Source organism: Hippocampus zosterae, chromosome 10, assembly GCF_025434085.1.
Source record: "Hippocampus zosterae strain Florida chromosome 10, ASM2543408v3, whole genome shotgun sequence".
Classification (NCBI taxonomy): Eukaryota; Metazoa; Chordata; class Actinopteri; order Syngnathiformes; family Syngnathidae; genus Hippocampus; species Hippocampus zosterae.
This window is the reverse complement of record NC_067460.1, coordinates 5,111,705-5,138,119: the sequence shown is the minus strand read 5'-3', so window position 1 is coordinate 5,138,119 and position 26,415 is coordinate 5,111,705. Positions and strand designations below refer to the sequence as shown.

Sequence of the window (26,415 nt, the reverse complement as noted above, 5' to 3'; positions counted from 1 at the left end):
AAAAAACAAGTGAAATGAAAATTGAAGGAAATGAAATATTTGCAACAAATAGGGAAAACAAAAAAGGAGGGGGGGTCGCTATATATGTAGACAAAGCTTTACGATGCAGTAAAATCGAGAGCCTCACAAACACAATAGAGAGTCGAATGGAATGACTAACATATTGAAATACATATTAACAATGCATCAAATGCCATCATAAGCTGCATTCATACGACACCAGGATTTTGTCTAGACACATTTAATAAAAAACTGACAGGTATGCTAAGGGATTCCAACGATAAGAAAACACGAATAATATGTGGCGACCTTAATATCGGCTTATTAAACCCAAATTAACTGGTTGGGTTCGGTACCTCTAATAAGGTTAAGAACAACTGATCCAGGGTCTAAGTGCTCTCCTAGGATTGTTCCCTGTACAACCCCAACACTACAGTAAGTGGTCCAAAAAGAATGGCTCCAGTCCAATGAATGCGTGTCATTGTCATTGAATTACAATGTGCATGCTATTGTACAGCATTGCAGGGGTCATTTTTCTCGATGCAGTTTTTCGTTCTATAAAATGCTAACACACCAAGTTCCTGCAAAAGCTCATGGAGTGCAGGAATAAGGTGGATTGAACATATAACAAAGAGAAACTCTGATATTTACAGCTTGAACATTGTGAAATGTATTGGGGAAGTAATCAAATTCTCAGTACCATCTGAGAGAGTAACATCATCGTTTTCAGCATACTGACGACTCACATGTCCATAAGCAGTACAGGAGGAAGTACAGATATTTGTGTTTTAAAGACTTTTTTGAGAATCTCAAATGATGGCACGATATGCAATCAAGAGAGGCCCTGATTGCAGTGGTTTACGCTTTTATTTTTGTTTTTTGTGTGCGGGGGTGAGAATGATTAATTTTGACTTTTGGTGAGTGGGAATTTTTGGCATACTGAAAATCCTTCGCAAGGCGAATTGAATGACCTGAATGTTTTGAACTGAAAAATGAAACGTTGTAAAAATGAATGGTGATTTTTGGGAGTGAAAATTTGATTTTCTTTTCGAAAAACGTGAATTTTTGAATTGAGTAAAAATTAAATCACACCTCTCGTGAATTTGTGGAATAGTTTGAACTTGGAACGATGAGAACGATTAAAAGGAAAACGTGAAAACAGTAGCACGTCAATAAATGCGCGAGGTATGATAGAAATAGATGACTAAAGCAAACGGCCTAGAGTAGCATATTACGGGCTCTGCCGTCACACAATTACACGTGACCGAATTCAGGAAATTGGCAGAATTAGAAACTGTTGTGGTCGGTTTATGAAACCCATGAGCAACGTATCGGTGGGCGTGGTTAGTGTCACATTACCAGGTAGGCGTAGTATTTGTCAACAAACCAAAACTGGAGGACGTTTACACTCACGCGGTTTTGTGTAGGCATTTGACTGAAGGTTTCATTTGGTCTCACAGTTCATTTTTCATCATTCCAAGATGAGAGGACGTTCGAAAAGACTGGAGGAGAAAGAGCGAGTGCACGGAAGAGCCAACAGCGGCGCGCATCCACTTTCTGAGTCCTGCAAAGCTGAAGCACACGCAGCAACCTCGGATGCAGCTGCCTCCGGCGTGTGCGCCCAGGAGGCTGCCGACTGGAAAACAGGTACCATGACTTGATGCGTTGTTGAATGAACCCCTGGGTGTCGTCAAATACAGTATTTCACGATTGTTCATGTCGTAAGGAACTACGCATTTAGCCTACTTAATATAGATAGGTTCCACAGCTCCAGACAGACGTGATTAAGTCTTCACTGCAGTGTTTCACATGCGAACAAATGAGCAGTTATTCAGCATATACTTAATTCCTTCCTTTCACGTGTGTGTGTGTGTGTGTGTGTGTGTGTGTGTGTTTTCATGTACAGTATTATGATACAATTTTGCTTAAATCATCGTAGCTCCAAAGCACTGCAGTCAAGATACCAAGAAGGTCTACCTTGGAGTACGTGTTAAGATGCCTGTCAAAGATCTGCTTCGTAACATCCGTATAGCCCAGGGCAGGGACCCCCAAGATCCTCAGGTAACCTTCACCACTAAATCTTATTTCTGGCTTTTGATATGAGGCCATGAAATAACGATAAGTTCTTGGACACCCATTCATTATATCCGAGAAGCGTGTAAGAGGCGCAACAATGCCTAAAGAGTATCTCTTACTTTTTTTTTTTTTGCTATTTACAAGCAGAGCCTGCACAGCAAACGAGTACAAGGTAAGGACCAATTTTGTGGCATTTTTTTCATTAAGTCCTTTTATGTCAGCTTGAGAGATCATAATCAATGTGTCGTTTTCAGGGGACAAGAAGCGATTTAAAACTCGCACAAGAAATCGAACAAGCAAGGTCAGTGAATGTGATAGCGCCTCACATGTCTGCCGGTTGCCATAAGATAATGTAACGCATTTGGAAACCGCAAATACCTTGGCTGTCTTTCACTCACAGAGAAAACGCCCCACCAGTAGCCTGGAGGAGCTAGCAATCATCGTTGAGGTGCTAGAGGAGGATCTGAGGACAGGCACCACAAACAGTCCCACAATCCAAATGTCCTCTCTGAGCTCACCGGTATCTCCTGAGTTCACTTTGGAGTCAAATGGTAATTCATTTGTGTCATAGAGAAAAAAAAATAGATGTAATAATAAGAATCATCATCATCATCAATTGCATAACCTCAATTTCTACTTTTATCTCATTACAAGGTACAGGTTACATGAGTGATGAGTCTGATGAAATCATCCCCAGCCCCCCTTCCCATACAGTCTACTCACCCGGGATCGTAGAGTACCACCAAAGCCCACGCACTCCTGGCTTCGTGACCACAAGTTTTCAGCCCATGTGGACAGGAGACAGTTGGTACGCTAACTGCGCAATGAGAGGCTCTGAGTTCTTTTGGGCACAGTTGCAGAAGGAGGAGATCCAGCTGAGGGACATCTCTGATGTAGCACTGTTGGCCACTGACCAACACGGCCAAACGTGAGTTTAATGTTCATAATTGTCATACAATTGGAAAAAGAAGTTCAAGAATAAACTAGAGTTGCAAGTAGCTAAAAAGGACCCTTGCAGCCATGGCAACGTTGTAGAATTTGCACATTGGGATACTGACACTTAGAATTACTATTAATAGTTGGGTTTTTTTAGGAAGTACATCACATTAAAATATATTTAAAAAATATTACCTCAATAAAAGGTAAAAAATTAGTCAAAATTTCAAAAGAAATGAAAAATGGACTTCCTATTGTTTTTATGATAGGGCTTCCCAAAACTTTTTGTCGGTCTTGAGCTGTTACATATGCCTCCAATTTTTCATACCGCTTGGTGAAGCGTTCAACCAGGGTTGCCTGTTTAAAAATTTCTATAAGGCGCAACATTGCCATTTTTTAAACCGCACAGTAAACGAATGAAGTAGTGATTATTTTGAAAAATGTGATATGTGTGGCAAGTTATGTTTTCCCAAATGTAAGGAACGCCAAAATTAACATTTTACTTTGCAGTTAAGGCACTGCCAGAGTAACCGTTTTGGGCAACATGAAGAGTTTTTCCTTTATTTTATATCTCGAAAATCTTAAAATGAAGCACCGATAGTTTCAAGCCAAACTGATGAGATCGTAAAGAGGAGTTAGCACCCCCCCCCCCCCAGAATTTTGCTGCTGTCGACTGCAAATTTCCCCAGTGTGGGACAAATAAAGGTTATCTTCTCTTATCTTATCTAAAATGTGCACTCGATAAAAGCCACCAAATGGGGCCAAATTTGAAAGAAAATTCTAAATGGTGAAACTTCCTGTGAGGTTTAGGATTTGGATCCAAGGGACTTTTTTTGTAGGTCTTCAGCAGTTTCATAATGGAATTTTTCTTGGTGAACAGCACATTGCCATGGCAACATCACTCAGTGAAACAAAAATCTTTGTTTTTCCATCTCATCTTGAAAATCTTATGATAAACACCCGCAGTTTCAAGACAGTCGAATATAATCTCCAAGGAGGAGTTCTAAAATGTGATCTCTATAGATCTGTTAGGTTTGACAAAAGGTTACGAAGGTTTTGTGTGTGTGTGTGCGTGTGTGTGTGTGTGTGTGTGTGTGTGTGTGTGTGTGTGAAATAAGCGTTGTTTTCTTGGAGAACAGCACGTTGCCACGGAAACAGTGATTCATGTAAAATCAGTAAACATTATGAAACCAAAATACAAATATGAGCTATATAGGATCAGACAAAATGATCTGACTCATTTGTAGGTTAAATAAAAGGCAAATAAAGAAATAAAAAAAATGTTATTTCCGAAAAGTACTTATAATGCCATTGAAAAATTAAGTGGAGTTCTGGCGCTGCGAGGTCGGCCGGTTGATTTTCGTTTCAATGCAGATCCAGTAGCTCTGAAGTTGGTAACCCCGAACAAGATCGGGTTTCGAGCTGGTACAGGATCATGTCTACCAAGATTGAAGTGTAAAAAGGAACGCTTTTTGTGTTGCAGTTACAGATTCGTTTGTTTTGATAAACGTTTCCACAATGAAAGCGTGATGCTCACCAATCCAATTCATGGCAGCAACTGAAAAAGAAATGAAAAACAATGGCATTATAAAGAAAAAAGTAAAATGGCATTATATGAAAAAAAGACATATGCACTTTTTGAAAATAAAAAACACTTTTGTGTTTCTTTACTTTATTTGCCTTTTTAACCAACAAATATGTCAGATCATTTTGCCTCACCCTGTAAAGGGTTGCTTTAACTTTGTTGCGGGCCAACTGAGATTTATTTATTTATTTATTTTATCGCACAATAACTAGTGAAATATTTGATGACTTTTCCAAGCCTGGTGTGTGTCATGAGTTTTTGTGTATGTTTAGACCAAGATGTCAAACTCAAGGCCTGGGGGCCAGATCTGGTCCACCACATCATTTTATGTGGGCCGCGAAGCCAAATCAAAAATGTCAACTTCCAAGATGCTTCCTAAAATCTCTACAAAATTAAAAAATTATCATATGTAATAAATAAGAAACATATTGTAAGCATTTTCTTGTGACCAAACACCTCACAACAGTAACCTAAACAATAGTTGAATAAGCTGTTTTTGAGTTTTGTTAATATGGTTTCAGTCATAGCCGCCCTCAAAGGGAAAAGGTAACTAAAATGTGGCCCACTACAAAAATGAGTTTGACACCCCTGGTTAAAACCCTCAAAATTAACATTGTTTTTTGGGCGAACAGTGCATTGCAATGGCAAGAGCATCTCCTGAAAGTTCACAGTTTTACATTATGAAGGCCTAAACAATCTTCCGAACAAATATGAGGTGGATCTAGTTAACCCACGAGGGGGAAAAATAAGTTGAGATATGTCCTCAGACCTGTATTTTCATCAAATGTGTGACATTTTGAGAAGATTGGATAATCTGGATTAAGTTGCATAATCTTTTATCGTCACTGTGAATCATCAGACGTTGAGGCACCGTAATTGCCAAGCCCTTCACTGAAAAGTCGCAATATTCGGATGAGAGCATGATCATCATTTTCAGGCTTTTCTGACAAATTTTCAGTTGAATTTGTTCAACGGGCTAAGCGCAAGACATTAAAATGCAAAATAAGACATTTCTTGTGGCGTAATAAGTATAACAAAATATTGTCATTACGATGTTAATAATAATAATAATACATTTTATTTATAAGCGCCTTTCAAGACACCCAAGGACACTTTACAATAACAAAAAAACACAAAACAATACAGGTTGAGCAGCGGCAGCCAAAATGCGCCAGCGTTCACTCAACCCGAAAGCCTGTGACTGTTCATATATGTGAATTTTGGGACTTTTTGAAGCATGTGCAGAGGAGCTATTAAACATTTCCTTTTTGGCAGTGACGTTGATACACTGAACGCATGAGGTATTTGAAAAACTCAAAATGATGCCCTCTTTTGTTGTCCCAGGTCTTAAGATGGGACACCCCAAGTTTGAAGTCAATTGGATGAACACCCTAAGACACTTGTGTCAAACTCGAGGCCAGATCTTCCCCGCCACTTAATTTTATGTGGCTCGCAAAAGCAAATCATGCGTGCCAACTTTGCTGAAAATCTGTACCATAATGTCAAATTGTCCTGTGTAATATATAACATTGAGATTTTGAAACAAGTTTATCACCGTGTTTCTACACACTTGAACAATAATTGAACAAACACCAAACAAATAGTTGACGAGAGTGATTTCATAACTATTAACCCATCAGTTTGTTAGGTACAAGTAAGAATATGATGAGATGATGAAACATTTCTTCGGTTTCACTGTCGTAACAGACCTACGCAGGAAGACGTAACTTCAAAGTGGCCCGTGGCTAAAATGAGTTTGACATTCAAAAATTCATAGCTCACTCCCTGTCTATTTTAGTATTTGGCTGCAATGGACTATGTTGTATGTGTCAGGATGCTTGGCATCCCTGACAATTTTCATCGCCCGAGGTCAAACGTACCAGGATTTGATTTTGTTTTCAAACCCAAGGTGGCGCTACATAGCCATTTTGTTTGAAGCAACTTTAAAATACTGCATTGACATTTTCACCAGGCCCGATGAGTGTGCAAAATTTGGTGAGTTTTCGTGCATGCTTGAGTCTTCCAAAACGTGATCAATCTGCACAATATTAATCAGAATAATCATCATAATCCTAATAATAATTATGATTATTATTATTATTATTATCCTACCAAACTTATCGGGGCTGCACATCGATCATCACCCTAATTATACCGCATGTTAAGTTAAAAATCAGGTTTAGCGATCAATAAGATGTTCTGTTTTTCCACAGAAACTAAACATTGATTATTATAATCAACATCTTTTCAGGGTGGTCCAGTGTTTAGCGCGTTGACCTCACGGTGCAGAGGTACCGGGTTCGATTGCGTCTCCAGCCTCACTGTGTGGAGTTTGCATGTGCTCCCTGGGCCTGTGTGGGTTTTCTTCGGGTATTCCGGTTTTCTCCCACATTCCAAAAACATGCTTGGCAGGCTGATTGAACACTCCAAATTTTCCCTAGGTGTGAGTGTGAGTGCGAATGGTTGTTTGTTTCTATGTGCCGTGCGATTGGCTGGCAACCGGTTCAGGGTGTCCCCCGCCTGCTGCCCGAAGATGTCTGGGATAGGCTCCAGCACCCCAAAATGTAATAATGTAATATTAAAAGCTTTTTGTTTTGTATAGAACAAATGAATGGCTTTGTCTCTCTCCCTCTCTTCACAGGGCTCTCCATAGTGTGGCGAGTGATGGCAAGAGGGCGCTGGCCTACGCGATTGCGAAAAGGATGGCTGCACTCAACAGCTTGGACTTAAAAGACTCTGATGGAATGGTAAAATACAAGTTTGAAATACTGTCTTGTACTTTAGGGGGAAATTAAATCAAGGTTTATTGCCGCCAAAATATTACAGTTTTTATTGACAGCAAAAGCTGAATTATCAATGTCTTTGTTTTAAAGTTCAATATAGAGCCATACCATAATCCGTTCCAGAAGGCTGTTCGAAAACCGATTTGTTCGAAAACGGAAACCCCGCTCTTTTAAAAAAAATCTTTATTGAACACGTCTGCTCACAATGGAAAGCTATGCGAGGAAGCGTCACTTCCTCATGTAAGGAAGGCGAGAGGAGTCAAGTAGCGCATTCAAGTGCGCTCAGGTTGGTCGAGAACCGATTTTCGGTCGTAATCCAAGGCATAAAAAACTTGACATTTTTGGTCAAGAACAGAGACGTTCGAAAACCGAGGTTTGTAGTCTGTCCTGTAGGTGTTTATTAAGGTGTGGTTCAGATGTCAAGAACTCATAGGGTCTGAATTTGGGAGACCAGTGCCCGGGGGGTCATGAAAACTGATGTGATGTCGGCGCTCCTGATGCTTCTCGAAATTCGGTGACAAAAACTAGACTCAAATTTAGACTAACTAAAAGCAGGTCTATTGTGCAGCGCAGGTTTTGTCACGCAATGTTGGTGTGTTTGATTGAGGTGGAGGCAGAAAAAGTCCATGCTCCGCGATCGCTACTGGTGGATTATAATCGTGATCATCTTCACATGTATGACCAAATATCTGCAAGGAGAAATGCAGTTTACCTGCCAATGTCATGCACGGAGCAAATGAAAGCTGTAGTCACGATTGGACGGGAAAAGGCTTGTTCCATCTATCAGTGGCGCAAACGGCCCGTGACGCTTAACTGTACCTATGCAAAGTGGAGCATTTACCCAAAAGAAAGAAAACTCCACACAATTCATACAGTTACACTGCACTTTGCGCTAAACTTGCATCAGGCATGAACATTGGGCCCTCGAAAGTTGCTATTCCAAGCTGCTGGACCCATTGTTTGGCTCTCTTGGATCCATCAGATTTAAAAACAGAATAATACACTGAATAATGAAGATGTTGATTTGCTTATGAGCTGTCTTTTATGTTTTCAGACCGCCCTCCTCCTTGCAGCCAAACACAACCATCACCTGATAGTCGAAGATCTGATCAATTTAGGTGCGCGTGTCAGTGAAAGGAACAACTCAGGAAAATCCTGCCTTCACCTCAGTGCTGAGAAAGGCTTCATCCGAGTGCTTGAGGTTAGAAACTTGCTTTTCGTAATACCTCATCAAATGTGTCTAGTTCCATATCAGCCCATGTGCTCTGTCCAAGTGAATTTAAAAAATATAGCAATAAAGTGGAAACAATCGAAATATGTGCTGTAGGTGCGAATTTATGCATAACCAAACGAAAAAGTATTTTAGTGACATTACAGCATTGTCTAAAAAGCAGTGAGTCAAAGATGCACTGAATTTGCATATGTTAACTGACCCGGTACATTGTATTATTCTCAGATGATTGACTTTAATTCTATTTGCATTGAAGTACCGGTACTTCAATCCGTGTACCATTTTGTCTTCTATTTCCAAATGGTGACGCAAACGCACCCAGTTAATTGTAAAATCAAATTCAGTCCTTCTTTTCGATTTTTGTGTTTTAAAAGAGATGCGTTGAACCTTGATGTAATGTAGTAAAATTGGAACTGGCTTTTAACATTCTTTGCAACTTGATGGCCCTACATTTGGAAAGTACCAATTACTTCGAAGTCGGGATGTAAAATGCAAATCCACACAACTAAGGGAGTGTTCGGAAATTCAATCTGACGTCCTAAGTCTACTCTGAGAGTTTTCCATTACATTCCAATTATGCGGCGAGTTTCCTAACCATCTGGAGTGTAGCAGATATATATATATATATATATATATATATATATATATATATATATATATATATATATATATATATATATATATATATATATATTCATTCATTCATTCATTCATCTTCCTAACCGCTTGATCCTCACTAGGGTCGCGGGGGGTGCTGGAGCCTATCCCAGCTGTCTCCAGGCAGTAGGCGGGGGACACCCTGAATCGGTTGCCAGCCAATCGCAGGGCACACAGAAACGAACAACCATTCGCACTCACACTCACACCTAGGGACAATTTAGAGTGTTCAATCAGCCTGCCACGCATGTTTTTGGAATGTGGGAGGAAACCGGAGCACCCGGAGAAAACCCACGCAGGCCCGGGGAGAACATGCAAACTCCACACAGGGAGGCCGGAGCTGGAATCGAACCCGGTACCTCTGCACTGTGAAGCCGACGTGCTAACCACTGGACTACCGGGCCGCCTATATATATATATATATATATATATATATATATAGTTCAGTGAGTTGTTGTTTTTTAAGCCACTTATTTTTGATTTTATTTCACCAATCAAATTTGTTCTTATTCAATTTTAATGATCACTAACAATAAGAAAAAAATAGTCTCCCTTAATTGAGCCAATGCGGCCCGGCATATATATATATATATATATATATATATATATATATATATATATATATATATATATATATATATATATATATATATATATATATATATATATATATGACACATTTTACACAAGACATGGTTACAATGATGTACCGGTAAATAGTAACACTGTACAGGTAACACTGTACCTTCTGAATTATCATAAAAGTGTTGTTAGGATTAATTTACTTACTACATATTCTTAATAGTTTGCAGTCCAGGGTGTGTACTTCTTTTCCATTTCGTCTTGCCATTTGACTCAGTCACGACTCCTAATTGAGCTCAACCATCTTGCTTGTGGTTTCTTTCAAGCTAGCAACACAGGTGACACAACTTTCTCACGTGTTCACTTTATTTTAGGTTTTGAAACGCGCTATGCTGGAGGGTGTGTACATTGATGTTGAAGCAACAGATAAGTATGGTAAGTCTTTGTGGAAATCCGCGTTGGGAAATTCCTTCACTTAATGTTTTTTGGATCTCTGGACCAATATGATGTCATAAGCATTGGTGTTTTGAACTCATTGTTTGTGTACAACTTAATTTAATTGTTAGCAAAGGTGGAATTAGGTCACATGCTGTCTGCTCAAGTCATTAGTAAGTCCCCAGCAAGTAACAAATTACGATGGCAAATATCAACCATGTCTCATCCCAGCTAAATTTTAAATGGAGTCAAATCATCACTGGGGTTAAGCAAGTCAGAAGTCAATTCATCCAATCTTGAACAGTCACAAAATATATTCGGGTGAGAATACAATGTTGTCTCTAATGATAGCACCAAAATTGTATTTATTATAAGTGTATTTATGGCTCATAGAAGTTAAAGAGAACATCAGCGTGTGAAATCAAATTTATATGGCAATACTTGAGCTGTCAGTTTAGCACGTTTTTATTGGCATTCATTTAAGTGAGTTTCAACGGGATTACATATTTTCTCGCGAGATTAACGCGGAACACGTCACAGCGGATGTTACGTTGCTCTATAAATAAACCTGAAACAAAACAACAAGGGGCGTCTTTCTCTAAGTTTACTTTGCGCTTGAGAAGTTGTAATCGTCTTGTCAATATTTGCATTTTGCACATAGAAAACTGATTCATGATTCCATGTTGATGAGAGCATTAAAATGGGGAAAAATAGGACAAAAAAATACAAAAGGAAATTCAGAAACGATCAAAAAAGCATGAGTAAGCACGATGGATTTTTAGTGAATTTGAGTTAATTATGACAGTTGCATTTTTAATTAGATTAAATATTTTAATCGTTTGACAGCTCGAGACAATACACTACACTTAAAAAATATATTCATCCCCAGACACTTTTTCCATCAAAGTTTCCACATTTATTCATTAAATGTGTTACAAAATTAAAAATATAGTCAAGACATGATAGATGAGGTTAGAAATAATTTTTGTTTTTAATCCATAAAAATTTGGTCTTTGAAACTTTGCTTTTATAAATCATTTTGTACTCGCAGAACTTTGGCATTCTAGCTGTCAATTTGTTGAGGTACGCTGAAGGCGTTGTTCTGAACCTGCATCTTGTTATCGTTGCAAGGTTGCAAACCATTTTTAAAGCATTTTTTTGATAGCCTCTGAAAATGCACCTGTAGTTTGTTCCATTTTAAAACCTAGTCTCAAATGACTTCTGACATACAGCCAAAAGCATAATGGTAACTACTGTTGATGTCCCTTAGCCAAAAGGCCAATGTGCCCTGTAATTTATTAAAGAGTAAACTAATGCCAAGAACACAAGTGAGTAACATTTCACAACACTTAACCAATACTCTATTTTCGATGTGGGAACTTGGCACACTTCAGTACTGTTCTGAAAGATTCTGCATACAAATGCAATGCAATGCAATTTTTTTTACGCCGTGTCTCCAATCAACTTTTGGGTTGAGCCAGGTACTCGTTTCAAACGAGCATCCGTTTTGAATAATACATTTCTGCCCAGGATGACGCTACTCTTTGTCTTTATCCGTATCCACGGTGATGGAAAATTGCCGACTTATGAAATCACCCGTCATATATACATAGTGACCCACTCTCCTGAGACAGTTTTCCTTAGAAGAGCAGCCGCACTTGACTCTTTCTCACACTTCCTTGTGTGAACTTGTTTTGTAACATAAGCAGTGCAATTTGCCAAGCCAGTGTTCGTTCTTGAATTCTTGAAAGTTTGACAAACTAAAATTTGAGACAATTAAGATTATGACTTTGATGATGAAGACTTTGATTATATCTTGCAGCTTATATCAGCATCCCTGACATTTTTATAAATTGTGCAACTTAAATTGTGAGAGTGTGTGTGCGCAGAGGTCCCTGCTCCCTGCCCACCAGCCAGCCCACCCCTCACTCTGAGGCAACCTAGTTGATCCTGCCAATAGAATCTGCTCGACGATTAAACCATGCAAAAATCTAAGTCCATACGGCCCGTAACCTAAACTTGTAACCTTCCAAGATTTTGTATGATGGAGGACTAACAAGGACTAACAATTGTAGTTCTCCCCATCTGCCTTGCAACAATTGTGCAAAAAAAGCTCTCTTGTTGCTTCATAGGGATCTCATATCCAACCTGTCTATCTTGCACTCTCTCTCTCGTTGGACGCACTCCTTTCTTTTTGAAAGAAGGGAGGGTCAGAGTGGAAGTAAATTTTAAACACACTTTTTTCCCCTCTGAAGAGACAATATAAGGAACATTTTGTTATGTTTTTAGGTTACATTTGGTTTGGTGCTCTTTTTGGCGCCACCTGTTCTCGTCATCACTGTCCTTGTGTTGAACCAATCAACTCCCTCAACCCTTTGCATCTTGTCCAGGGGTTTCTCATTGTCTCGTCACTTTGCTTGTATTTAGTTCCCTGGGTTGTGTCAGTCTTTGTTGGATCATTGTGAGCGTCAGTGTGCTCCTGTCTTCTTTTTTTGTTGTTGTTGTTGTTGTTGTTACTTTGGTTTATTGGATTTCCAGGACTTTGTTCGAGTACTTTAAGTTCATGTTTTCACCTGATAGTGTTTTGTTTGTTTTTTGTGAAATACATCTTGCTCAGTCGAACCTGCCCCTCCCTGCTTTTTGGGGCCCAACGACTCTACCACCTCGCAAAACCTGACAGAATGACCCCTTTTTAAATTATTTTTTAAATTGTTTTTGTGTGTGTGTGTGTGTGTGTGTGTGTGTGTGTGTGTGTGTGTGTGTGTGTGTGTGTGTGTGTGAGTGTAAGCGACTGTTTGTTTCAGTGCAAATAAGCAAGGCAATCACAATCAATGAAAATCACACACATCATCACATGTAAAAATAATGAGTAAATTACAAACAAACAAAAAACAAAAAGGTTTGTATCATCGGGGCTCTGGCCTGCCTGTGTGGAATTTCCATGTTCTCCCTGTGCTTGCGTCGGTTTTCTCCGGGTACTCCAGTTTCATCCCACATTCCAAAAACATGTGCATGGTAGATTAATAGAACACTCTAAATCAGGGGTGTCCAAACTTTTTGCCAAGGGGGCCAGATTTTATGTGGTAAAATGTCGGGGGGCCGACCTTGGCTGACATTCTTTACATTGAACAACAATATTGTTTAACACATTTTAGTAAGCCAGTCTGTTTCACATTTCCATTTTTATTTTAATTTCAACAATCTTAAGAATTTCTTTTGGTTCATTTGAAACAGGAATTTGAAATATGACATGTCAGTCAATATAAACACGGAGTGATGTCTTGTTAACTCGGGAGTGATGCCCTCTAGTGTCTAAATGCTATTACTCATTTAGTGAATGCTATTACTCATTTAGCCACTAGAGGGAAGCAGTACTCCATGAAACATCACTCACCAGTCTACGAGACCTCAGTCAATGCAACACGTGTTCCATTGCGCCCAACCCGCGGGCCAGACGGCACTGATTTTATGACAGGGGCCGAGGGCCGGATGAAATTCGACCGCGGGCCGGATTTGGCCCCCGGGCCGGACTTTGGACATGCCTGCTCTAAATTGTCCCCAGGTGGAATTGTGCGTGTGAATGGTTGTTTGTTTCTGTGTTCAGGCTCCAGCACACCCATGAGTCTCGTGAGAATAAGCGGCTAGGATAATGGATGTTTGGATGATGCAGAGATGTTTCAAAATTCTTAACCAATAAGAATAAGGAGTGATAACTTATTGAGTTAGGAGTGATTACTTATTGAGTTATTGACTTGATTAAATTATTTGTGGATGAGCTTCAGGAACACTATAACAAGTGGAAAAGTTGCAGTGATACGATGGCCTCACTCGATAATTTTTAGCTTGTAAGTCTTAGTCCCAAGTTTGAAAATTTGTGGCCGAGGTCTAACTTGAGTCAAGTCATGTGATTCGAATATTTGTAAAACACAGACCTATATTTTACATGCTGAGTAGGTATTAATTCAAATATTTACATTCACATTACAATTTGGGGTGGGGGGGTGTGGTGGGCCACTGGTTAGCTCATTGGCCTCAGAGTGCAAAGGTGGATCCCAGTGGGACATGCCATAAACAACTCACCAGGGAGGCATTTAAAAGGCATCCTAATCAGATACATGACCCACCTCATCTGGCTGCTCTCAATAAGGGTGGGGAGGAGGGGGGCAGTGGCTCAACTCGAAGCCCCCTCCCAGATGACAGATCTTACCACTCTGTTTCTAATGGAGAGTCCCGACATCCTGCAGCTGAATCGTATTTCAGCCGTTGTATTCAGCATCTTCTTCTTTCGGTTACAACCTACAGCTTACCCTTTTGGGTCAGCTCTTTCTTCGCCACGACGGACTGATACAGAGTCCGAATCACTGTAGACATTGCACCAATCTGCCTGTCAAATTGCCATTCCATTTGCCCTCACTCGTAAACAAGACCCTCGATCACCTCCACTTGGGGCAGGATCTCATCCTCGACCTGGAGAGCTGGTGATTTTCATCTCAATCACTCATGAACAAGACCCCAAGATACTTAAACTCATCCACTTGGGGTAAGATGCCATTCCCAACCTGGAGAGAGCACTGCACCCATTTCCAACTGAGGACCATTATTTCAGATTTCGAGGTGCTGATTTTCACCACCATACCGGACCCCCTCAATGCCTCGGCTGCTCCTCGAAATTATGTCCTAAAAGGTTATGAACAGAATCGGTTACAAAGGGGAGACTTGGCGGGAATCCAACTGTCATTGGGAACGAATCCGACTTACTGCTGGCAATGCGAACCAAACTCTGACATCGGTTGGTATAAGGACCGAACAGCCCCTATCAGGGGGTTCGGTACCCCATACTCCCAAAGCACCACACACAGAACTTCCCATGGTAAAATGGGAGGTTCTCAAAGTCCACCAAGCAGATGTAGACTAGTTGGGTGTACGGCCATGCACCCTCGAGGACCATGCTTAGGGTGTAGAGATTGTCCACTGTTCTATGGCCGGGACGAAAATCCCACTGCACCTGTTTTGAAGAATATAAAATCACTGTATAGCTGTAAATGTGTGTGTAATTCCTTTTTTTTTTAATTCTTTGCTTGTATTTTTCTGATGATAATTTGAATTTGAACCACCATTTAAAATGTGTACTGTATGTGTTCACAGGAATGAGTGTTCTTCAGTGTGCTTCAGTGGCCCTCAAGGCGACGTTGCAGCAATTGGAATTGAGCAAGAACCTCAGTCAAACTGGACTCCACATGCTCCGCAAAGAACAGCTTCTAGAGACCCTGGAGTGTTTACTGAAAATGGCCAGTTACTCTCATGTCATGGTTTGTACTCGTACAAAGAATGTAGAAGAGTTAAAATATAGTCCTATGCATGTCCATAATTTTTTGGGTTAAACTATAGCATGTATCCAGTGTGTATGAACTGTAGGCCTACAACTGAATCATAAATGTGCATTATTCCATTGTCCCACATCTGAACACTACTACAGACGTCTACCAACTCAAAAATGGCAGAGGCATACAGCACAGAAGCATAAAGAGCCAGATAACGGTTCAGCCCATCATAAAAAGCCACACCACACTGAACTGAAAAAGTAACTTGCAATGTACACTACACTACACTAAACTACAATAATAGGTACACTTATATGTACACTCTAGTTCAGCGGTCACCAACCTTTTTAAAAGTGAGGGATACTTATAAATGTAAATGGCTACCATCTTGACACTTCTGAAATAATATGCTCAAATTACATTTATAACTTATTAATAATGTATTATGTTTATTTCTGTGGAACCACTGATGAAATTGATCCAATTAAGGATGCAACACTTTCTATAAATCTCTCCAAGTGTTTAGATTTTCAAAACATTCCTAGAAAATCCATCACCAATGAGCTATTTGCTATTTTTTGGCTCACAGGAGCGTTCGTGACCCCTGCTGTAGCTATTTCTAATATTTTCGTTACCACATCCAGCGCAAAAAGTATTATAAATCGATCTGTATTATATTATTCTATTCCGCAGCACTGAACACACAATCTTGTTAAATGAAAAAAAAATACAGCTATTTGATTGTACCAAATAATACAATACATGCTGATTTATATAGCGCTTTCACAACAGCGGCAGCTGTAACAAAGCGCTTTACAAAACAGTTAACATAAAGTAAAATAATAAACACAACACATAACATAAAACACGGACAGTCGTGCAGTCCCAACCACTTTTCCGTCACACGCTTTGTTGTTTGAAGCGGTTTGAGATGAAAGAGGAGAGAATCAAAGTGTCCTTTAACCAGTGGATCAGAGACGTAATGCTCAAAATGTGCACACGTCGGCTACAAGCTAAGTTTCAAAGTCAACAAGAAGCTGTAGCATCCATTGACGAAAAAAGAGATTGGTTCACTTCTCATGTCCCATGGAAATCCATTTCAATTCCAAGCGGCGACTCACGGTTCCAAATACGCATCGGCGCTCTTCGCCAACGCAAATAAGACCTAATGTCGGTCATTTTGACCAGTTAAAACTCATTCACTCCCAAAGACATATTTATATGTCTTTTCACACTCCACGCATTCAACCGCGGATACTTGTTTTTTTTTTTCAATTTTTCAAGACTTAGGGGGAAAAAGGGTGGGGGGATAGAATTGGCTGGTACTGAATGTTAAGTGCTGCTAGCTAGCAGCTGTCTGCCAGCACAACTGTGGGAATCACAATGACAGAAAGAGTGAAGGAAGAGAAGCACATGACTTATTTTCAGCTGTCTTGTGTCTGAATCAGAGGAATTACAATTCTGTACAAATGTAACAAATGAAACATTTTATTGCTATGCCAAACTTCCAAGTGACGTCTGATAGACACCTGGAGCGTCATTTTATCTCATGCTAATATTGACAAGACGATTTCAACTTCTCACGCGGAAAGTAAACTTCGAGAAAGACGCCCCAAGCGCCCCAGCTGGATGACTTTTTGAAAATGAACCACCACCCCGCTCCCATTAAAACAAGTGAATATCAAAACATGGCTGCGCTGTCAAAAGTGAACAAGTTAAGGCTGAACAGTGTTAGTTGGTCTTTTCAGCTAAGTGGCTAACAAACAAACAAGCTACTGTATGTCAGTGCTCTGGCCACCTGAATGTTTTATCATCAATCACACTATGACAATTTTTTTTTCAGCGTAGGGACAGGTGTTGGCTCAGGCTCTTTTATTCTAAGTACTCCCTGTGGTTTCACAATGACTTGTGTAGCCACACGGAGTACTTTGTCAAAACATGACCAACTTACCAATTAAAGTACAGCGTAGTACAAGACGAACAACTATGGTAGTCAGGTTTTTCATCTCTTTGTACTACATGTGATTAATCTGAAGTTCCTTTTCCTTCTGTTCTTTCCATAGAGGACCTGGGGTATGAATGCCTAAGCTGCAGCATGTCAGCGCAGTAAAAGACCCAACAGTAATGTTCTGAGTATGAACAGGCTTGGCTTGTGGGAGACCATCAAGTGTCTTCTCTCACGAATCCAGTTCTGTTACGTAAAGCATCTAAGGTTGTGGAAATTACTTCACAAAGTTTAGGTGCCCATTAGATGGTTTCTGTGAAACTTCACTGTTTGTTACGTTTGAGTAACAACTTGTCTTCAGTGTGTGGTCCACTTTTATTATCCTATGGAAAGTTGCTTGTATTATGCTGTCTAGCTTGATGGGATATGTTGGTGTACTATGTGCTGAATACGGCTCAGGTTACAAATCCATGACCAAGTTCAACTAAAGGGTAGGTTTATTTGTATAAACACCAATGCTATACTCCATGCACGCACTAAACAAACAAACTCCTACAAAGAATGGATGAGCTTCATCACAGACAACAATTTGTTTTTCATCAGCAGACAATTAACCTACCTACCTAAATACACATAATTGAACTTGTGTTACCAGCTAGGACAGTCGTGGACATTTTGCAATGGTATTAAATTGCTGTTAGCTGACTTGACGGTAATGTGATTGTGCTACTGTAAACGCAACCCAATCCAATGTCATTGTCTGTTTGTGTCAGTTTCCAGCATTTCCATCTTGATATACAGTAGTGATAATCATTTTCTAACCATGATAAGTGGATCGAGATCATACTTAAATATGAAAGGGCGTTATATTGTGTGTTGAAAATTTGTGTTGGGGAACTCTGTTACTTTATATCCTCCTGACAACCAGTAGTTCAAATTTGTCCTCTGTAGAGGACATTTGTGAACCTAAATATCTCCCACCCAGTGCCTTCAATCGCATTAACTCATTTTCTTAGTCGAAAGAGGACATTCAGTGCTTTCCAATGATACCAAATTTGTAGGGGTTAGAAAAAGTAAGAAAATGGCTTCCCTCAGTGCAAGCACTTTTTACGGGAAGAGGAAATGTAATACTTTTTATCAAACACATTTTGTCTTGAAATGCTGTTGGCATTTTAATTGTAAGACTCTTATGAACACGTTAAAGTGTTGTTTGATTTGTTTTAAGTGTATTTGAGCCTGTTTAAAAAATGTAGTGGGATTTCAAACATTTCTTTTGGAGTACCGGTAGTTCAATTACTTCACATAAATTGGGGAATGTCAAAATAAATGTGATTGGACAACATTTTTTTCCCTGGTAGTCAGGAGGATATTTGTTTTGAGATGGCGTGTTTCATGCAGGCCAAATTCTCTTGTGTGCACGAGTTTGAAAAGTGCACAGCTTGCACGCTTTTCTGGCTGCGTGCATTCTCCCATGGACTTAAGCACTTATCTTCTTCCTCACTCCAGAGGCTGTAGTAAGTCTAGCGCCTCGTGAAGGTGAAACATCGTGTTGCATGTTTTGATGGTGTTAACGACCTGGCAACTGCTTCCTCATGCCGACAGTGTGGTACACAACTGGCCGAAACCACTCAGTGACATTCACTGACTGCCTAATGGCCGTATGTCTGTCCTTACCACATTACTCTGATGGCCAAACATATTAATTGAACTCATTCAATGCCAGACGTTCTATAGCCTCCTATAGCCTCTCACGTGAAAAAAGACAAAAAACGATGTAGTTGGGATTTAAATCTTTCTACCAGATTTTTTTTTCGGCTTCAAACCTGCAACTGCCAGCTTGGAGTTTCTTTTTTTTTTTTTTTAATGGAAGAGCGATTACAACAACTACCATCATTGTAATGGCACAATGATGAGTTAGATAATGAATCATTTTTTGATTCCCTTATATGCTGGTCATCATCTTTGTTGAAGTGACATGGTGCAAGATCTATAGAACAGCAGGAACATCCACTGTCTTACTGCTGGACACCAAACATGCATTCAGTCATTAACACAGTATCCTAATTAAAATACTTGTATTCATTTCGCGACCTGTTGGTCGACTGGTTCGCGTGTCGGCCTCAAAGTGCAGGGTGCAGGGTTCGATTCCGGCTCCGGCCTCCCTGTTGTGGAGTTTGGATGTTCTCCCCGTGCCCACATGGGTTTTCTCCGGGTACTCCGGTTTCCTCACACATTCCCAAAACATGCGTGGCAGGTGAATGGAAAACTAAATTGTCCTTATGTGTGAGTGTGAGAGCAGATGGTTGTTTGTCTGTGTGTGCTCTGTGATTAGCTGGCAACCGGTTCAGGGTGTCCCCTGCCTACTGCCCGAAGACAGCTGGTATAGACTCTGGCACGCCCCCCGATCCTAAGCGGATCAGAAAATGGATGGATGGATGGATTTCATGCTGAATAGAAACTGCTTTCCCACAAGTAGTGTGTTTGACAAAGCGATATGCACCTCCCACTGGCCGCTACGTAAAGTACGGTCTATTTTTATCTTTAAAGTGTCCTAAATTGTTTAAATGGATTTGAATGACATTCACATGTCTCAGGAAAACTCCATGCACTTTGATTTACAGCAAGCTCAGACTTAAGTGAGTCACGCCTCTTTGAGGTTGCGCACAATTTCCCAAGGTGTGTCAGAAGTCTGGATGGAAGAATGCACATGCCAGGCACAGGCACGTTTATTAAAAAAAAAAAAAAAGTATTGCGTGTAGACGGTAGAATACAGCCCTTGGTGAATTGCTTTTCATTTATGTCACGCTTTACTATTTCATCGGGAAGTGTATATTTTTTCCTCATTTACAATTGTTAAACAGTTTTTCAAGCCTCGCGTTTAGATCACGAGCTACACTTTTTACTCTACAACTGTTTTTATAATCGCTGTATCTAGTCAGATATATTCCATAAGCATTTCTCCTGTGCTATTATTACGGTGTCTGCCTTAAATACAACGACCTGGTGTTACTTTCTGATCTTTTGTCATAGATTCAATTGTATCTGTATTTGTGCAAAATGATTAATACTATAACTACAAGTTGCTTTTTGTTGTGATTTTATGCCAAATATCCACGGACGTTCTTTAAATACTTCATCATTGGCACAATGCATAAAGCATAAAAAAGGGATTTACAAATAACTGTTGATTTTGGGATTATTTCATGGCCGAGCCAAGTTGGCAGGGCTGGTATTGAGACATTTATCGTGGGAGATGTAACAATACAGCATTTTGTGCTCTGCACTATAATGTACTTCCATGTGACAAAGAACTCTCTGTGGCGAATTTAACTGTGCATTGCCATCTTTGAGAACGAAATAAAGGCAATCTATTATCCAAGTCGTTTGTTTTGAAGATGATTTGTGTTTGGCAACATTCATAAATGCAAATGAAAAAGAGCTGAATGAGTCGGCGGCAGTAGGCCTTCGTTTTTTTTGTCGTTGCTCAGAGCAAGCGAGGAGGGGCACGCCTTGAAAATGAATCAGCGTCAGAACGCTTTGTTTAATTTGTGATATTTGCTTTAAATATTGTAAGAACCTTTGAAAGGCATCGGCAAGTGTAAATTAAAACGGTGGATTTGAGAAATACCTTTCATATTTTGAATGTTCATAACTTTCATAACTTTGCTGAAAAGATAATTGAGTGATATTGCGTAAAGAATGTAACAATGCTTATCTGCTCCAAAACGTCATCAATGTGGAACTGGCACAGGAAATATACATATGGATGGCGTGGGGGCAACAACAAGGGGTCATCATTCAAGCTAGCACCGCCACTGCTTAAACTACGAGACTGCACGATAAGCTGATTTGGTTCTGTGCTTTTGGGGTGAATTCACGACTGTCGGAGAAACTCCACTTTCTACACAAATTAATTCCAAGTTTGGTTCACGCATTTTAAAATGAGCTACTTCACTACATACTTCATAATTCCAAATTAGTGCTCACTGTTCTCCAAAAGCGCAACCTGGTGGTCCAGTGATTAGCATGTGGTTCAGAAAATGGATGGTGAAAATGAGCAGGAATGTAAAAAATTACTTTTTAATTTGAGTGCGCACCCTGAAACTTTCAACTTGCGCCCCGAAAATCTCAGATTAGTGGCCACGGTGAATGTAACATGCAGCAAGAATGAGACGTCCACAAAGCCTGCGGCCTCATTGGCGACCGTCCCTTATTCAGCCGCCGTTGAAGCACTCCGAGGTTTAGGTGGCTATGTGATTGGATCCACAAATGAGCAGTGGCAAACATGTAACAACTGGTAAAGGTGTCAAGATTCAAATGCCAGTCATATTTTTGGTTTGGCTGATGCTTTAAGGCCCTGCCCAAAAAAACCCAAAGAGAATAGATTTATCACGCTGCAAAGTGTGAAAACAAATTCTGTATGCACGCAACAGTGACAAGCAGGCATCATAGGTGAATTATGTGTTATTCAATGTCAGAACTCTTTACAACCTCTAAGGCAGTGGTTCTTAACCTTCTTAGAGGTACCGAACCCAACCAGTTAATATGCACATTCACCGAACCCATCATGAGTGAAAAACAAAAATTCGACTTTTTATAAACTCAAAACATTAAAAAACACATTTATTAAAAACAGAAAAAAGTAAATAAAATTTTAAGACATAAGTATACTTTTTTTTTATATCACGACAGTCACGTTGACTACCGAGCAAACTAAATTTCCCGCAGCACTGATTGGACAAGCAGTGTGATGTGATCATCTGCAGCCAGCAAGTGGGCGTGTCATAACTAATTGCCATGTTGAGTCGGGTGTGTCTTAACCTCCATGGCAGAGGCTCCGTCGAAACCCCTGAGACTGATTCACTGAACCCATGGCGTTTGATCGAACCCAGGTTAAGAAGCACTCCTGTAAAGACTTTTTTTTGGTTGTTTTGTTCTGCAATGGGGCCCACAATTGAGGTTTTATAGTAGCTTTTTAACTCATCACACGTCACAATGAAAAAGAGTCATCATTTAAGTTGTTTATTTGTGTTTCTCTTAATCACCAGTGGCCCTTTATAACAAGGCTTGACAGGCCCACAGTTTAGCGATTTCCATGGCCCCATGCGCAAGGAAAACATTCTGAAAAATCCTTTCAGGGGGTAAAAAAAAAAAAGGTAGAAATCTTGAGAGGTAATCACAGATAGAGGGATCGTCCATCCATTTCTTTTTTTTTCTTTTTTTTAATGATAAATGCAATTATTTTTCGTGCAAACGACAATCAAGTTCAACTGCATAGTTCCTGTGTGAAGCACACACAAGTGTTTTTCGGACTTGTTCTACCGGTGGAGGCAGTGAATATAAGTGTTGTTTTTGGGGACTCACTAACTAAATGCATGATCCTGAGAAGAGAGGAAGCCACTAAGAAGATGGAAGAAGTTGTAGCCACGCACATCAACTTAAAACCAATGACATTGTGACAGACAGCACGATACAGCGACAGCAAGAACAAACACAACAGTGAAATTGAAATTGAATATCAAGAGAATTATGATCACCACACACACCTTTGAGAATGTTTAAAGAGGAACAGGTGATAGAAGAAAGTACTAATTATCTATGCAGGTTAAACCGGTTTCTGCCTTCCTTGTGTCATTGCAGTTTTCTTCTTAAACTGTTCTATGTAAATGTACACAGACCCAAAACGGGCAACGTTTGCTTAGTCGGTGAAGCGTTTAGCTTGGAGGCATCGCACCCCCATAATAAATGGTCCCGAAGGGGAGTAGTGGGGTTTTTTGCATTATCACACAACAACACACTTTAATCACAGGACACTTTATGTGTCCCCACATGCATTCTCACACTGATTTCAAAAATGTCTTAATTTTTTTTTTTGGTAGCACAACAGGTTTTTGAGATATGTTCATTTTTTATTTTCAAATTGATGTTTAAAAGCCCGGCCAATACAGATTTTACAATACGTGGTAATTTAGAGCTATTATGTTAAAAAAAAAGACACCTTTTGACGAACCTAATGATTCATTTAAAAACATTGCTTGATATATTACAATATTAAGAGAGAGAAGAGAGAGAGAAAAAAATAGGACAGGGTTGGAATAAGCGCTCAAAAGTCATATAGTCTCCTTGTATCTCTCATTTTAAAAAAAAGAGTAAAAATGTGTTGATCGGTGTTATCATTTTCGACAATTTTAAAATGTAGTTCAGTGAGTTGTTGTTTTTTAAGCCACTTATTTTGATTTTATTTCACCGATCAAATTTGTTCTTATTCAATTTTAATGATCACTAACAATAAGAAAAAATAGTCTCCCTTAATTGAGCCAATGCGGCCCGGCAGTCGAGTGGTTAGCCCGTCGACCTCACAGTGCAGAGGTTGCGGGTTCGGTCCCTGCTCCGGCCTTCCTGTGTGGAGTTTGCATGTTCTCCCCGTGCCTGCTTGGGATTTCACCGGGTACTCCAGTTTCCTCCTACATTCCAAAAACATGCATTGCAGGTTGATTGAACACTCTAAATCAGGGGTGCACATTAGGTAGATCCTGATCTATCAGTAGATCTAAGACAGGTCCCAAGTAGATGCGAGGAGTGTCGAGAAGAAAAACAAAAAAACAACCATTTGTGTGTCTTTGTACATGTTAGTAATATATTTTTTGTGTTAATATACACTGCACCCTAATCATCTTATCAGTTTCATTTTCACAATTTTTTTAAAAAATAAAATAAAGCAGGTAAATCTTAAATTTACGGTGGCGCGTGATTACGTCACCGGAAGTTGTTAGCGCTCAGCAGTTTGCAATTGCAGCTTGTGATCAGAGCTGTTGCGCTAAATCTTTTATCGCTATGATTCTCATTCAGAGTTTGCTTCTTGTACAATTCACTGAGGGCACGAGCAAAGAATAGGAATCTAGGAGGGCCCAGGGAAGCACTTTAAAACGGTACGTGTTAGCTACGATAGTTAACAGGCTGCAAAAGTGCGTGGCATGCCTCTGTTTCAGGCTGTTTCTCATCATGGCGTGTGTGCGTGTGTGTGTGTGTGTGTGTGTGTGTGTGTGTGTGTGTGTGCGCCGGTAAGGGTAGATCCCGGGAGGTTAGTTGATCGAAAAGTAGATCTGTGATCCAAAAAGTTTGGGCACCACTGCTCTAAATTGTCCCTAAGATGTTAGTGTGAGAACGAATGGTTGTTTGTCTCTGTGTGGCCTGCGATTAGCTGGCAACCGGTTCAGGGTGTCCCCTGCTTACTCCCTGAAGACAGCTGGGATAGGCTCCAGCATGCCCCGCGGCTCTCGATCATGAGGATAAAGCGGTTCAGAAAATGGATGGATGGATGGATGATGAAATGAGTCATTTTGAAGGGGTGGTGGTGTTTGATGCAAATGAACCTCTGCTCATCCTAACCCGCTTTGCAGAGGGGCCAATACCAAGTAGAGCCTCGTTACCAAGACAACCTGGGCAGAGCTAATGTGTCAAATGAACAACGCAGAGTCTGAAGAGCAAGCTCCTATAAAGGTGAACTAAAAGCATTTTTTTCTATTTTCACTCACGGAGACAGTACTTCACGACCAGGCTGCCAAACTACCGGTACACTTGTTGCACCAAATTCAAAGACTCCATGGAGTAAATGTGAAACCTCAAAATTATTATCACTATTCTAAATGTTACTTCAGGGCCTTTCCGCCATTGGTGAAGACACGCAGAGAGCTGACATATTAAAAACGGAAAGGACAACATTAAATGGACAATTGAAAAATGAGGACACAGATGCACTTCGGACATAATGGGAGTTCGCGACCCTTCGCAGTCTGTGAGGGATCTACACTTAGTGTCGCCGAACAATTTACATACATCTTTATTTATAGAGCGCTTTCAAATCGGGAACATTTTCAACTAACAGTTGTAGATTTATGTTCATTGCCTCAGAGATGGTTGAGATTGTATCCCTCATAATGGAAACATAACGCCTGTCCTTTATTTCTTATCAACAGACATAACCAGACTTCTTTGTTTCATTTAATCCACCGACACCAACAACCATTCACCCGACATCCAAATGCCACCCACAACCACACGGCCGCTCAGAATGAAACGAAACCCGTCTTGCTGGTACAAACATAGCTTTAGAGAGCTGCAGGCCATTGGAACAATACTCATCCACTGTTCTGCTCCACCACCACCACTGGATGTGCGCCGTAAATCCTCCCCAACCCACACAAACCCCCTTGTTCTTGTTTTCGCTTCTTGCATCACATCTCCCAGTGCCATGCTCTTCCATCTCACCATCTCACACACACACACACACACACACACACACACACACACACTCACACACGAACACACACACACGCGCACGCTCATATCTATATCTATATCTATATATTGATATATATGTATGTATGTATGTATAAATATATGCATGTGTGTGTGTGTGTGTGTGTGTGTGTGTGTGTGTGTGTGTGTGTGTGTGTGTGTGTGTGTGTGTGTGTACTTTATATTACACAGGTATACTTTTTATAATTTCTCTAGCGCATGCAGTTTGTCACACCAAGCAAGTTGCTGCAATTAGTTAGTATGCTGAGAGGGACACCTGGTGGTGGAGGATTCGCTTTGGATTTTGGAAGCTGTTTACTCCCACAGACAATGTGTCCGAGGCTCCCTGTACAATCAATCTCATGTGCCAATCAATCAGGTGTTGTTTGCTCGCCAGCGTCCCTGTCCGTCGTCCTGGGGCTCGACAATGGTCATCATGAAATAAAAGGAGGACCTTTTTATTGTTATTCCACGAATAAATGTAGCTTCCTTAAACTGCACCATTCATGTGAAATTCGCAATGTAATTAGAACGGTATAAACGGTATAGGTAAAAAATATATACAG

The 26,415-nt window shown here is 40.2% G+C and overlaps 1 protein-coding gene across 3 annotated transcripts; it reads left to right on the top strand.

Moving 5' to 3' along the window:
- Positions 1-1,214: 1,214 nt before the first annotated feature.
- zgc:113279 (uncharacterized protein LOC553749 homolog) lies at positions 1,215-20,930 on the top strand. Of its 3 annotated transcripts, none has more exons than XM_052078996.1 (11): positions 1,215-1,647; positions 1,940-2,061; positions 2,221-2,248; positions 2,331-2,377; positions 2,477-2,627; positions 2,737-3,004; positions 7,239-7,344; positions 8,435-8,581; positions 10,225-10,285; positions 15,431-15,594; positions 17,670-20,930. In XM_052078996.1, exons 1-11 carry the CDS (start codon positions 1,482-1,484, stop codon positions 17,691-17,693), a joined length of 1,284 nt encoding a protein of 427 aa, XP_051934956.1. In that variant the 5' UTR covers positions 1,215-1,481; the 3' UTR covers positions 17,694-20,930. The 3 variants fall into 3 exon arrangements, with proteins under 3 accessions (XP_051934956.1, XP_051934954.1, XP_051934955.1); XM_052078994.1 differs by having other exon boundaries at positions 1,218-1,647; positions 2,731-3,004; XM_052078995.1 differs by having other exon boundaries at positions 1,220-1,647; positions 2,224-2,248; positions 2,731-3,004.
- The last annotated feature ends 5,485 nt before the right edge of the window (positions 20,931-26,415 follow it).